The sequence below is a fragment of the Acartia tonsa genome, chromosome 14 (genome assembly GCF_053477335.1).
Source record: "Acartia tonsa isolate MP-2025a chromosome 14, ASM5347733v1, whole genome shotgun sequence".
NCBI lineage: Eukaryota > Metazoa > Arthropoda > Copepoda > Calanoida > Acartiidae > Acartia > Acartia tonsa.
In genome coordinates, this window is record NC_137273.1 from 32,110,293 (window position 1) to 32,125,761 (window position 15,469).

At 30.3% G+C, this 15,469-nt stretch overlaps 1 protein-coding gene across 1 annotated transcript in view; it reads left to right on the top strand.

Moving 5' to 3' along the window:
- LOC145306695 (uncharacterized) overlaps positions 1-6,955 on the top strand; it is a 37,540-nt gene extending 30,585 nt beyond the window's left edge. The window contains exons 16-20 of the mRNA XM_080148998.1: positions 2,284-2,358; positions 3,114-3,176; positions 3,951-4,037; positions 4,425-4,474; positions 4,876-6,955. Coding sequence (XP_080005124.1) covers positions 2,284-2,358; positions 3,114-3,176; positions 3,951-4,037; positions 4,425-4,474; positions 4,876-4,952 — 352 coding nt within the window. The 3' untranslated portion in view covers positions 4,953-6,955. The remainder of the gene's footprint in view (positions 1-2,283; positions 2,359-3,113; positions 3,177-3,950; positions 4,038-4,424; positions 4,475-4,875) is intronic.
- The last annotated feature ends 8,514 nt before the right edge of the window (positions 6,956-15,469 follow it).

Below are 15,469 nucleotides of genomic sequence, written 5' to 3' on the forward strand. Positions count from 1 at the left end.
GATAAAAATTACCCTTAAAAGTATACAAAAATGTTTTTTGATGTGCTAAAAAAATCCATTTCAAAATCTTGATTTGGAGGATGGTGGCCTTTAAGATGCTTCTACTGGGGGTGATGGTGAGCCAAATGTTATCAAAGTGCATGCCCATGATGACACCCCATACACTGAACTATGGTCCAATTTTTGTATTTATAGAAGCCTCGAGCCAAGCAGTATTAAAAAAGAAAAAATTTCAATTTTATTTACTTCAATTTATAAAGTAAATTCTGTAGTTTTTAGAAGATGGTTTTATTTCTTGTCGGTAGGCTCCATTGGAGATTGCTATGACTACAAAAATGGTACATAGGTTTATAGACAAGTTGTTGTAATGGGCATGTACTTAGATAACATTTGGCTCACCAAAAAAGTTAAGAAAAGTGCAAAAATAAACAGTTTTCCCATTAATTTTCTTTTATATTTGCATATATTTTTGGTTCACCCCCAAATGCTGTTTTTGAGATCTTGTGCTTTATTGGTGCTGATTAATAAAAAAATAACAGTGGAAACTTGTAACCAAAAGATGCATCTACATTTTATATTTACAGTAAAATCATCCTAAATGAATAATAAAGCTGATATTCTGAAAATTCAGACTTGCCTATTTTTTTGGTTCGCAGTTTATTAACTTAGTAACTTAATCAATCGATATATGTGTTTCTTGTGACGCACAAAATTTCCTTGTACGCTGTTAAAGTAATACTTACAGCTGGCTAAAAAAAACAATTCCCCCTCATTAACCCCTTTTACCCAAGCCCATCTCCTTGTATAAACGAACTGACCAAAAAAAATTAGGTCCATATTAGAAAGCTAAATTGACGACAAATTTTCCCCAGTCGATATATCCATGTATATTAGGGTATATAAGTTGAAAGGAATTTTAATGTTAGGGGGTGATTTGAAATCTGCATCAAATTTTGAGGATTTTTTATAAAATTCGTTTTTTCTATAATTCTTTATCTAAAAGCGGAAATGCAATTTAAGTTAATTAATTTTGGCATCTGTGATTGGTGGATTTAAAAAATCTGCGCTCTGATTGGATGGCGTACATCATTCAACCAATTAGAGCGCAGGTAGTTTAAAATCCACCTATCCTATTGGTCAAAATTAATTAACTTAAAATGCATTTCCGCTTTTAGATAAAGAATTATACAAAAAACGAATTTTATAAAAAATCCTTAAAATTTGATGCAGATTTCAAATCTCCCCCTAACATTAAAATTTCGGAAAACTTATATATCTTAATATCCATGTATATCCTATATCCATTATCACAGTTGATAAAGTACAATAATTTTTAGAGCATAAGGACAAAAGGACATTTGATATAATAGTCAAGCTGATCTTCGACAAAAAATCCTAGATGTCACCTTCCAAAACTAACAAAGCATAAAAAAATCCTGGTGGACAAACGGACAAAGTGAATTAAAGAGCAGACGTAAAGTTGTCAGAAAAAAAATAAAAATAAGTAATTATGTATATGAAGCAGAACAATAATTCATGTACATTTTAACTGGATGATCATATGTTCAGTGAAATTTCAAAAATTTAGCTGTTTACCTTGAATAGCAGCCGAGAAACCACCTTTCCCCTAAAAGACAGACTAACTAAACATATGAGGATTATGTGAAAATAATTCTTAAGAAATTTTTTTCTTTTATTATCAACAATTTGTGAATATCGAAACTTGTATTTGATTTTGCTTGGAAAATCCCCCAATATTTCAAAATTTATTCAAATCATATTTTTGTATTTATATTCTTTACATACATTCAAACTAAAGGGTACATCTAATTTAATGTAAAATGATGCAAATATTTTGATATTAATTTTTAGTAATTGAATTATGTCAGTACTATAAGTATCTTTGTATTACCTCTGATAACAACGCTATGAAAATACGTCCCTAAAGGCCCTAAAATCCTAATTAGTGCAGATATTCACCCCTTTAAACGTTTGATCTTTGTATGGAAGTTCTTATTTTTGTGGTACTGAGTTGCGCCTGTTATTAGCCAAGGCATTAACCCACATTCCCCCCCATTATTACTAATGTCAACCATTTAAAACAACAGAAGTAGATAAAACTTTTTACGTCTTTAGTTTTGACGTGGTTTGGGCCAAGATTAGAACTCATCACCTACCTGGCAATGCAAAACCAAAAAAGTATATTCCAGAATAATAACTATCAAGGTTAAGTGGGTATGAAAAAGAAAAAAATTTAATTTGATATATATCTATCTATTATAGGCCTGGTTTAATGACATCAGTTCACCTTGGAGTTAATATAACAAATGACGAACTTATGCCATCTCAAAAGCACAGGTTAATATCATCTTCAGTAGCGTCGCTTCTCCATAAGTATAGTGTGTCTGTACGTACGTACAGTCGAAATAGTTAAAAGAAAGATTTCTGCGTATTTTTTGACAGAAAACTGTAAACAGAGAAAAAAAGGGATTGTGTAAAGGGGTGATTAACCCCCCCTCCCCTACATTAAAAAAAACTTGGATGGCCTTGACTTGTAAATTTGACGGTGAAAAATTAATTTTAAAACTGTTTTTATGTCAGTATGATAAAGTTTTTCATAAGTGTAATTTTGCCGATGTCAAGAAAAGTATTGCGAATTTAACATCTAAAATATGAAAATTGTCATAACCACCGTAATTATATTTTTGCTGGTTGTAATTATTGCAGCATCCTAGAAAGATGGTAATGTGTTACTTTCTTCATTAAAGAAGGTGTAAGGTCTAAATTGTCTGCATAAGTCTGTAAAACCTTTTTTCCTTAACTTTTTATCTACCAGGTAAATACAGCTGTATTTTCTTGAAATACTTTGTTTTAAGTATAATTTAATTTTAAAAAGAAATAGTAAAAAAAAAACATTTTTTGGTGGGGTTGTTTCTCTTCCCAAAATAGTTATAAAACTTCACAGTACATATGATAAGCTATATTGTTAAGTAGAACCATATCAGTTTAGCGATTAACGAGATCCTTTGGTACAAAAAGACAGAAAGGCATCATGTTACTTTTATGTAAGGGTAGATTGAATTTTCATATTTATTTGTAACTATTATTTTCAGTCCTTTCTATGAAGAAACCTATGTCAAGAGTAAAATTGATCTAGGAGATACTTACTCTAAAAGGTAAATTGTTTTCTAGTATGGCTTTGAAACCGATTTATATCCGCTGGATTAGAACCGGTCTTCAGCTATTCTAATAAATCATGTATAGCGTCGTATTACAGAAAATTTTCTAAAAATATTAAAATTAAAATCATATAAATGATACCAGTTTTGTTAGCCCGGCCTTCCGGCCCCTTTGCGATAATACGATGTGTTGAAGAACTATTAACATACATACTTAAATCTGGGGTTAATAAGGGATAAAAACAGCAACGAAAAATTGGGGTACCCCTTATTATTTTGAACAAAATTAGCCCTTGTGTAATCGTATACCCCTTTTTATAACCGATTTATATTATGGACTAAATAAAAAAAAACATGCCAATTAATATAAAAATATGTACACGTCCTAACCAGTAATGTGTTGGCATAGTTCATACTTCAAGTTCCTTTTGATTTAATTAAGAGGTTGTATATCTAGGAGTTTTATGTTTATTCTTGTAGCGGGACAAAGTGTCTCAAATATCAGCCATATGACTTCATGAAAATTAGGAAGATTAGAGGAGAAGTGATGCATAATCCCTTATTTTCATGACGTCACATGGATGTTTTTGAGACAATTCGTCCCGCTACTTAGGTATTCTTGCTTTATTTGGGTGTTGTAGGTTTCATGACATCGCCTCCTAAGGTGCGTTTCGTCGTATTTTCACAGTAGTGTTTTTCCTGTTTCTAGCCCATGCGAGGGGCTCTAACCCTGTGGGGCAATCATTAACATTTACCTAACCTTTATTTTAGTCGTGGACAGGAACGCAATGTTATCCTTATCCGAGACCAGCCTGTTTTTGTCAAGAGGACTAATAAAAATCTGGGAAAGCAAGTCAGGTGAAGATTTTACTTACATCAGTTTTCAGTATTTTTAAAGACCAATTTATAATAGAATAGGGATATCTCTTTAATAAAGTGTGGTGAAATGAAACCGACACATTGACACATATTTTTGTTAAAAAGAAATCAATTTTAATTGACATTATACATTAAACTAAATTATACACTAACAAAAAGGAATTTAGCTTATAAAAAATAAAAAAAAATACTAGATATGAGAAAAAATTTTAATTGCATATTTAAAAAATCACAAAAATTCAAAGATTCTACCTTAGGAAATATCTATTTGAAAAAATAAAAAATTAATTTTGTTTGCATGGTAGTACTTATTCCAATGAAAAATATCAAAACCCTGTGGGAATAATCTAAATTTTTTTTATTAAGGGAGTATGAGTGCGAAGTGCCTGGTCCAAGAATTCAATACGAATCTAGAGGTTTGTTGTTTTTGTTAAAAGCAAAGCTTTTCTATAATTAGGGTCCGTTTATTTAGGCATGTTAAAATTGTGTTATCAATTTCAAACTTTTTATTATAATTCCTGTAATAGTTAGATACGAGTTATTAGCAACTCTATATTTGTTACTAAAAAGTCCGTACGTCCATTTAGAACAAAAAAGAGCGTTGAATTAGCAAAGAAACTAAGCTCAAAAATAAAATCGGGTTAATGGAGGGGGTAAAATGTAATTTATTGAAACAAAATTTTGGGAGTATTACTACTTTTTCCCTACCGCTTATTGTAATGATACTTAGTTTTGAACTATTGCAATAATTTAGAATTAAATTGATACCAATTAGCAGTCTCCAAACTTTTCCACCAACACACATTAACTTTTGTAGGTTTTGGAGGAGTTCTTGGAATGCAGAGAAGAATTGTACCACCCGCTGCTTTGGTCAAGAGATTATCCATGTTTTAAACAAAAAAATAGTAAAATATATATAATAGATATAGAAAGTACAGATGATCAATTCCTTAATTGGACCAATAGAGGCACAGTGTACATTGTAAGTATTGGGGTGATTTTATGCTATTTTACGTTCTTTCGCTTCCTTTTAGACTACAGAGCCCCTTTATACTAGGGGCGCAGTCGCTAGTATATGATAAGTCAGGTTTAAATAGTTGAACTACTAAGTTTAAAGATTTGCTTGGGGAATTTAAATAGTCTAAAAGTTATTAGGGGATTAGATCATAAATACAAGTCTTTTATTGCTAGAGATTCCTTATTAAGTTAAATGACCTATCGTGTGTAATTTAACATTTAGGGGTTTTAAGCTATTATATAAATAAAAGATAAATCAGCCTAAGTAGGTAAAATATTTATTCAATTTAAAAACGGATTTGAACTATGTCTGTATTCAAATTTAAATTACTTTTTCTATGAGGATTTTATTTTTTATTATTGTATATTGCCAAATGCTTTGGTTTAATCTAAAATTACAGAAATAAATTTCTGGGATGGGTTATTCTACAAGAAACAAGGAATCATCTTTAGAAGTGATCGTACCACCAAAATTCATAATGTAAATAAAAAAGATTTTATATTTTTAAAATGCAAAAAGAAATGACTTTATATAGTTGTGTGGTCCGCCTTTAATAGACATATGGTAATTAGTGAATTTTAGATTTAAAGAAAGCATTTGACACCAAACAGAGTGCTTTTTACCCACTGCGGGGAGCTGTAACCTTGTATAGTTATACTCCTCCAGGGCTCTCCTGAACTTTAACTAACCTAAAATAAATACTTTTTATGAAGAAAAATTATAATGCCTTCATTTTAATCAATATGTTTTATTTCATTTAGAACTTTAATAATTTAAAAAAATTAAATCGTCACTAATTTATAAATTTTCTTGTTTACGTTTTTGCAATCAGAATTTTTGGAAAATTCTCTTTTAATACAAAAGTCAAATGGTATATTTGTAATTAATTTTGTTTGTTTGTCAGTCAGTGAATTCGTAACGCTAATTTATCATCTCGGCTGCCATTAATCTAGACGTCTAAAAGTTTTCCCATAACCTATGTCTATCTAGACTATACATCTGTCTGATAAATATTTTCAAAAGCTTTCGTGGTTTCTTGTATTTTTTTTCATATTCTCTTATTTTTTTAAAGATAAATCAACATTTGATCTATAACACATTTTGTTCTTCCATCCTTGTTTTTGTATTTCGCTATTATTGGATGTTTTCATCCTTGTTTCTTATGTTGTTCGATATATGTGGATGTAAATTAACAAGGATGACAACATCTATATGTAGCGAAGGATTATGACGTCATACGATAAAATAAACAATGAGAGGTCAGCATAAATTTTACCATTGGTCAATTATAGTGTATACTTGCCTCTCATTGGCAATTCTATCGTATTACGTCATAATCTGTGTGGAGGGACTTTAATCATCTTCCTTTTAGAGAATCTTCAAAAAAAATCAGCCATCTTTCTCTAAAGGCAGCTGAAAAAATCACATTTTCCTTATAAAGTAACGGCTTGTCTTAATGACGGACAGACAAAAATAATTCTAGAGTAGCTCTGTAACTTAAAAAACATGAAACAATTATATTAATTTACAGTGTTTATATTGTACATCTATCTGTATACGTTAAAATCGAATGTTTATGTATCTTTAAATATTGTTATGATTTTTAGTTTTATAAAATGAATAATATACAAAAAATTAACAATTTTATGTTTTTGTAAATAAAATATAGTAAAAAAGAATTCTAAATTATTTTTTATAAAAAGTAAAAAATTTAACTATTAATATTGTACATCCTTTTTAAATTTTAACTTTGAAAGATTTATACTTTTATTATATGTATTGTTTATATTTTTATACTTTTATATATTGTATAATGAGCTGATATTTTTGGTGCTAAACTGTAAAAAAAATATTGTATTAATAAATTATTATACACTTATTGATTTTAAATCATTGATTTTATATTTTTTTTTAAAATTATAATTCCTGAAACAGTTAGGTACAATTTAAAAAGCGTAGCACCTCTATAACCTTTGCAAATCAATCCATGTGTCCATTTAATCGTGTTAAATATTTTAATAGTTATAATTCTCGCATCTTATTATAAACAGCTTTCTGCGGATATAAAATGTACAATTATAAACTTAAACGCAGTTTTTTAGCCCCGACGTACCGAAGACACGGGCTAAAAAACTGGTTTTAATCTAATGATTGTACATTTTATATTCGTAGAAAACTGGATATAATACTATGCTAGACATAGTTTTTTTTCTCATATAGATGAGAACCGGTTCTTATCACTGGATTATAATCGGTTTCGAATGAATTCGAGAAAATTAATTCCTCCATTCAATGGAGATTCCAAATATTATAAAGCATAAAATAAGAAGTATGAGAGGCAGTGTGCCGGAGCCGGAGCCGTAATTTTCATTCGGACTAGATAAATAAAGAGATTTTTTTATAAATTACAATTTGGTAATTTGGTGTTTTGTCATGCGCAAATGCCCTTTTTAAGTTTTTCAAGTCCATTTTTATCAAAACATCAATTTTTCGGCCATCGATTAATTTTTCTATAGAGGGGGGGGGGGGGGATTTGTTCTTCTTCTTGATAATTTAAGGTCTAAATTTAAATTGCTAAAAAAATTGTTGAAGGAAAATTCTTGAATGAACTTACCAGTAAAAGTACTTTTTAAAATTTCCACTAGCTACGTCAAGTCCTTATTTAGAGAATACTAAGATTCTTAGAAGGTTTTGTAATTCATTAAAGGTTTTGCATTCATTAAATACGTCTTTAAGAAGAATAGAGTTCAAAAGTTTTTCTTATGGCTGCAAAATTTCTGCTGGATTTAATACGGTTCTCAGTTATACTGAACAATCATGTATTGTATTGTATTACAGAAAGACAATTTCTCAGTCTTGGAGATCCTGTAACTTTATTTTAAGAATGATGAATTTATAATATGATACTTATGCAGAAGTGATTGCATACCGCTTAAAGGCGGAACTTATTAATTATACGTCTTTCAAAGAGAGTTCAAAAATATTTCTTAAGGCAAGGCTGCGAAATATCTGCCGGATTAGATCCGGTTCTCAGTTTTACTGAAAAATAATGTATCGAATGAACATGAAATTGATATTAGCCTTTGGCGTCTCGGGGCTAACAAAACTGGGATTAATCTTAGAGATTAATCTGTGTCTTTGTGTGTGTGTCTCTGTAACCGCTGAACCGATATGGTTCTCTTTTACAGTGTAGCTTCTAGGAAGGTTTATAACTAATTTGAGAGAGGGTACTACGAACCCTCAAGAGAAATCGCCTCTGGTGAAAAATTGCCATCCCCCCTAAAAAGAAATATTTTACAAAAATTGAATGTTGGGGGAGTTAACTTACTCATCCAACCCTTTAAGGGCTCCTACAGACGACTAAGGTTTTTTATAAAGTAGCTGTGCTAAGTTAGGAATAAGATAAAATTGCTGGTATTAATATGTAATTAAACATAATTTCCATTCTTATGAGCTTATCTGCATAACTATATCCAATAGATGTATTACTTTAGATAGCTTATCTGTAAAATAAAATGTCCACCTAAATAAATAGTTTCTGTCAGTCCGCCATTAATATGTTATAAGGGACATATGCTTTTCTCGGCTTTTATTCAAGATAGACGGCTGATTTTTTCTCGTGTAATCCTCTCTATAAACATCCAGTATAATGTAATTTGCTTTGCCCGTCGGTCTGTAATGCATTCAAAACATTTTCCCCATCTAACTGAGCCTGTTTTATTGCGTTCAAATTAAAGGTAGGCGTTGACACCCTTCATGAATAAGTTAAATACATATACTTATACATATAATCCATATCTGTACAATTAAATAACAAAGCTACTTAATATTCATTATCATATTTAATTGGGAAGTTATGAATGGTTTACCTTATTTCTTTATTTGTAGTAGCTTCATTAATTCTCTCTTTCTCTCTCTCGTTCTTTTTCTCCCTTTTTCTCTTTTTACTTTATCCTATTCGGGTGGGGATCATGAAAAAAGGAGGAGGGGGGGGGGGTAAGGGAAGTGGGCATACTTTTTTACCCCCAAACTATCTCGGCAATCATAAAGGATATAAAAGATTTGATTTTCTAAAAGGGTTTTGAGGACTCTTTCAGGCACAGTTTCTTTTTACAAACCAGCCAAACGTTTTTTAAAATCCAAAATTACTATAATATCCAAAAAGAATAAAAAAAACTGAAAAATGTTGAATAAATAGTAGCGAAGCTACTCTAGAATTTACTTTGTATGTCCAAAACGCTATGGGGGAAATGAGATTTACTCAGTTGCTTTTATAGCTAGTCGGTCATGAGACAAAAGACATATAAATATTTTTTTATGAAGGTTTTGTGATTTTCTATCAATCAAAATATCTTCTATTAAATATCCTTCCTCTTTCTTTTTTCTTCCTTTCTTTTTTTATGGTCACAGAACATTTGATTGATAATACTATGTGTTTTACAATATTTTTTTTGTGCTTCGCTTTTTATGGATGTTGTCATCCTTGTTTATTTGAAATCTATAATAAATTCACTTCTTCAAATTGGATAGAAGAAAATTTTAAAGATTTTTTAGATTCTTATTTAGTATCAATTTAAGATGAAACTTAACTTGCAATTTTCTATTTTTCAAGGATTTTTTTTATAATAGTTCAGAATAAATTTTTAGCGAGAATTGTTTTAATGAAATTAATAGCAGTTAGAAGTTTTCAAAAAAGTTCCCTGTCAGTATTTTAAATGAATATACGTTTTCTTACATAGAGATAAATAGCAAAGTAATTAAAAAGGGCAAACAACAGAGATAAGGGATAGGAAACCTGGCCATAAATTAGGTCTCTGCCTAGTTTCGAAAGGGATATTGCAACTTTTAACAATTCCTAATTAAATAACGTCATTGGCGGTTGCTCCCAATTGGCCATTGCTCTAAACCAATAAGGATTGGCTTTTTTTGTATCAACCAATATGCTATTGGCGGCTGCTGATATAAAAACCGCGGCATCTGAACTTGAAGGAAACATTCTTACTTGTCTGTTTCTAATTAATAATAATAAAAGGAGCTTAGTTATTAAATCTGCCCAAAGTTTTACATTCAAAAACATACTATATAGAAAAAAACAAAAATAGAGTATTTTTTGGAAAGTAGGAAGCTACAAATTTGGTAGTTTATAGATAAAATGTTGTATTTTAAATTTTAAAATTTTATACGAAATTGATTGCAATGCCTTAATGTACTATTATAAAGTACAAAAATATTTTTCATTTAACATGGAACAAGAAGAATTGATAGAATGTTACCCATTCGCTTATTTACTTTTACAAGATTTATTTATTTATTTTGAATTTTAAAAAGCAATGATGAAATAATATTTGCAAATAATATTTTTACTCATTAATGAAAATGCAAACAACACATCCTAAAATCTGCCTGAATCAAACCCAACTATAGCTTTATAAAAATTCAAATTACTAGAGTAAAAGATACAAAATTTTTGGGAGACGAAAAAAAAAACATGATTGATTTTAACAAAAGCCATTAATATATTGGTATATAAATAGTTATATTTTTCTTAAAGCTAGCTACCTGAATTTTATTCTATACTTTATCTTTTTAATGCTTGTTTAGCTATTTCATTAGAGTTGAAAACAAACTAATGCACCATCCCATAACTGGTTTTTTAGGCCTAGGCTTTAAATAGACCTGAAATAATATTTTCCTAAGTTTCCCATCCCTTATCCCTGGCAAACAAAATTTGTTTAGAATCAAATGTTTTGTTAACATCAATGTGTCAAGTACTGGTAATATTTTATTATTCATCAGATGCTTTGCTTTGACTTGTTCATGCCTATGCTTTTATGCAGTAATCAATAAATTTTCTATTGGTTTATATAAAGTTCAAGTGATTTGTCACTAGAAGATTTGAGTAATATACCGTCCCAATCTAAAGTATTTATTTAAAACTAAACTTCCCTGAAAATTATTGAACGATTGGTCCATCCGTTTAACAGATCTTGGCGAGCATAATAAAATTTATTGGAATTAAATTATTTATACCACAAACCTTTTAATTGCACTAGCTAACAGACTGAACTGATCAAATTGAGCTTTTTCCATAAAATATACCTGACATTACCCTGGTTCTAAGCTATTTTCTTAGGGCTGAAAAGAAAAAGAGTAAAACGCAATAACACAAGCGAATCTCATGTACTAATATAAAGAAAATAATTTTGCAGGGATCAAAAAGGTATATGACTGTTGACGAGAAATTATTGTACATCCCCAAGGATTATAAACAAAATTTACCCTTTACATTTTAGATTTACAATTTTGGACACTGCCCGCTTCGAGATTTAGAGAGAGTACCCAAAGTTTTTATTTGGAACTAGATTGAGAGTTGCAGGTATAATTTACAGTCCAACGCCCCCTTACTCCCTGACTATTCTACACATTATCATAAGCCCATTCTTATTAAATATTCTTCTTTATAATATTCAAGAATAGAGAGATAGAATAACAGTTGATAACTTAATAACAACAGATAGATTAATATAATTAGGGTAAAGTTGGAAGAAAATTAAAACAATTAAACAAAGACTAGACAGGGAATAGAGTTTCCAGTATCGCTTCGAAACCGATTTATATCAACTTGATTAGAACCGGTTCTAAGCCATACTAAAAAAAATATATTTTGTATTGTAATATATCCAATTTTCTACGAATATTAGAACAAAAATCATAAATATAATACCAGTTTTGTAAGCCCGCGCCTTAAGCCCCATGGTGCTAACAAAACTGTTTTTTTTTATTTTTACAATTTTTACTTTTAATATGCGCGGAAAGCTGTCTACAATAATTAGCAGGGATCTTAAGGGATTAGACAATGAAAGACAAATTATTGTACATCCCACGAGATTACGATCAATAGTTGAAACGTTTGGACACTCAGCCTAATAAACCAACGAAAATAAAATCAATAAAAGTCCCAAAAGTTGTTAAATCAATAAATAATAAAATGTTACATATTATATAGATTAAAACTATTGGTTGAACAGTTTTAAACCTACTTGTGTGAACCAAAAGTAATACAAGTTTTTAAAGAAATATAAGACCAATTGGGGGCTAGGTGACAATTGGGGTACAAGTCCTCTCCACGCCAAAAAAGAGAGAGCATGATGTTAAAACTTTGGGTACCAGAAAAACTTACAGTCATTTGACCCCTTCCTCCCTGTTATTCTGTTTCTATTTGTATGATAATTCCCATAGTAATACTATTATATAAGATTATGCCAGAAGTAAAGGAACTTTCACATTGGTTGTTAATGTTTTTTTTTTAATGTAGAATAGTTTTTTTTACGGCATCGTATTATAGACAGCTTTCAACAGATATGAAGTGTATGTATTTATTTAGTATTTGTGAAAAATTACCTGTGATACGATGCTATACATATTTTTTCTCAGAATGGCTAAGAACCAGTTATAATAATCCTGCGGAAATTAAGCGGTTTTGAAGCCATACTGAAAATATTTTATAACGTTTAATAGTCTTCGCCGTTCCATTTATTAAATTGGTGGAAAAACGGACAGTATGTGTAGGTATAGCATGACTGACAAAACCATCAACCACGTTAATTACATAGTGGAGGCTAGTTGGTTCAGGTAGTCTTCAAAAAAAAATTCACACGTTTATCTTAAATAGGTTCCGAGAAAATCACGTTTTACTTCAATTATTTCAGATAGACAGACAGACATACGAAGATCATTTCAAATTACAGAATAGCTTTGCTACTAGAAGAATTTTTCAGTGTGGCTTAAAACCGGTTCTAATCCAGTGGATACTAATCGGTTTCGAAGCCATACAAAATATGGGGCAAAAAATTATCAATATTATGTTTTACTTTATCCCTAAATGTATATATCATTCATGACGGTCATTCATTGCGAAAATTCAATTATTTTCCCTATTTATTGACAATTTATTTATCAATTTTTGCAATGTTTTCATTCATGTAGGTAACAAGGATGTATATTTGTACAAAAGTGGCGCAGCAATGGAAGTTTACAATAGCTTGGACGAAGAGAACAACAGTTTTATTGGAAAGATGTTAAAGATCTCGGACAAATGCTGGTTCGGATTATTTCGGAGAGAGAGGGGACAATGGGCTGTTTATTACATTAGTCCCCAAAGTTTAATCATAACGTTTTCTTATTCGTTGGTTTGACATTTTCGGGGACTTCAGTGAATTTTGATTGGTTGATTCATTAAGATGAGTATTTTAATCTACAGAAATAGTTATTTTGTGTATCATTATTGGGCATGTAAATCAATTGATCTGACATTGTCTTATCCCTTTAGATCCCTGGATTATATGTACTTTTCAGGAAAGCATTTCATAAAAGTTTTTGGGTTGTTTAAAGCTATGTTCCTGACCTCCTTCGCTCTACCCTAGAAACCAGTATCTTAGAGAGAAAAGGCTGGTTACAGAAAAGAAACATGTAAAAGGGATATTTTATTAAAGGACATTTTGAAATAAAATAGGCTTAAACCCTCAAAATTAAATCGCTTCCAAAATCAAAATTTCGTAATAATTGCGGGTAGTAGTAATCTTCTTTGCCTCATCACTTAATTCCTGAAAAACCCTGATATTTTATAAATATTTGTATAATTTCGATCTTTTAATAGTAAGGTACAATATTTGTAGCTGACTTTAAGATGTAACTACACAATTAAAATCTAAACATTCCCTTCATAAATTAAAAAAAATTTGCAATACAAAACATGCAATATTAAATACATAGTTACACAATTACATACATTGTTAAAAATTAAGAAAATATGGTAAATACTTATCATATCATGGCTTATCATATTTTACTAGTATCTAGCTGAGTTTGTGGCACCAAGTGTTTGTCGCTTCTGAGGACCATGGCTTTTTATAGGTGTACTAATACTAGGCCAATTTTGTAGCACCTAATGTTTGTTGCTTATAAGGTCCATGGCTTATCTTAGTCATACTTATACTAGGCCGTGATTGTAGCATCTAGTGTTTGTTGCTTCTAATGTCCATGGCTTATCATAGTCATTATGGTACTAGGCTAAATTTGTAGCACCTAGCTTTGGTTGCTTTTGAGGTTCAGAGCTTGTGTTTATATTTTTAAGGATTTTCAAATGTTTGTTTAGTATTCAAACCTAAATTAGATAACAAAGTATTGATGTTTTTTAATAACGTCAAAAATCTATGCCTTCTAATCTTTATTTTTTTTAATGTGAGGTATCTCGGCAAAAACTATTATCCCTTTCTATTATTCCATTTAACTCCCTAGTGTACTTAAAGCAATAAATGGAGAGAGGGCAAATATGAAACTTATCTTTGGAGGTTGAAAGTTTACTCCCAAAAATTTAAAACAAACGTTTAAGAAATCTTCATTAACCTCTTGGTACCTTGAATTGGTAACTGAAGTCAGTAATTCAACTAATTTACTTCCTAGTTTTATAAAGTAAAAGTTAAAGAATTAATTCAAATAAGTTAACCTTGCTTGCGTGGAGCCATGGAACCTTTTCAGTAGGTCAACTTTAACAAGAACCTCCAACAAATACTTTTATAAAATTGGTCAACCTAAAATTTCATATCAAAATATAAAGAATGATTTGCAAATCTACAAAAAAAGCCTTTTTTTGTGAGACTTATCCTTCAGTACTTTGGGACTAACAAAAAAGTAATTGATTTTAGAGTATGAAACAGCATTGAAATCGTCCAATAGTTGTCTGATATATATGGTATGTAGTTAACACACACACCATTTAATCTGCTAACATCTGTGGTATTACAAGATTTGGTATAATCATTTTAGGCCAATGATAGGTTCCAAAAGCTTCTGGTGCCCTGTACTTATAAAGTAAAAGGATGTTTGTCTGTCTGTTTGTTTGTACTGAAGGATCTTGTTAACAGCTGAACCGATCGGGATCTCCTTAACAGGATAGCTTCTCATAGGTCCCGGGAAGGTTTATTACTATTTTGGGGTAGGGTACCACCAACTTCCCAAGAGAAATCGCCCATAGAGGCTTTAGGGGCGTAACCGCTTGTATAAAAATATTGTACCTGATCCCATTAACCAATGAAGAAGTTATTTCAAAGTTACAATGATTAGCAATCAGCATAATCTTTAAAGATTAGAAGATCTGGAATTTTCATTCAGTTGAGTTGGCTACCCCATGTTTTGCACATGATCTTAAAATAAACTTTAGAGAGGAATAATAACAAAATTGATCAAGGTGAAGTCATAATGTTTGACATCTCTTTTGTTGATTTTGCATCAGAGCTTATCTTCTCCAAGAAATAAAAGTAAAGTTTTAAACAGATTTATTGTAGTCAAATATTTTATACAGCATAGGTATTACATATTAGTAGTAAATTTTTAG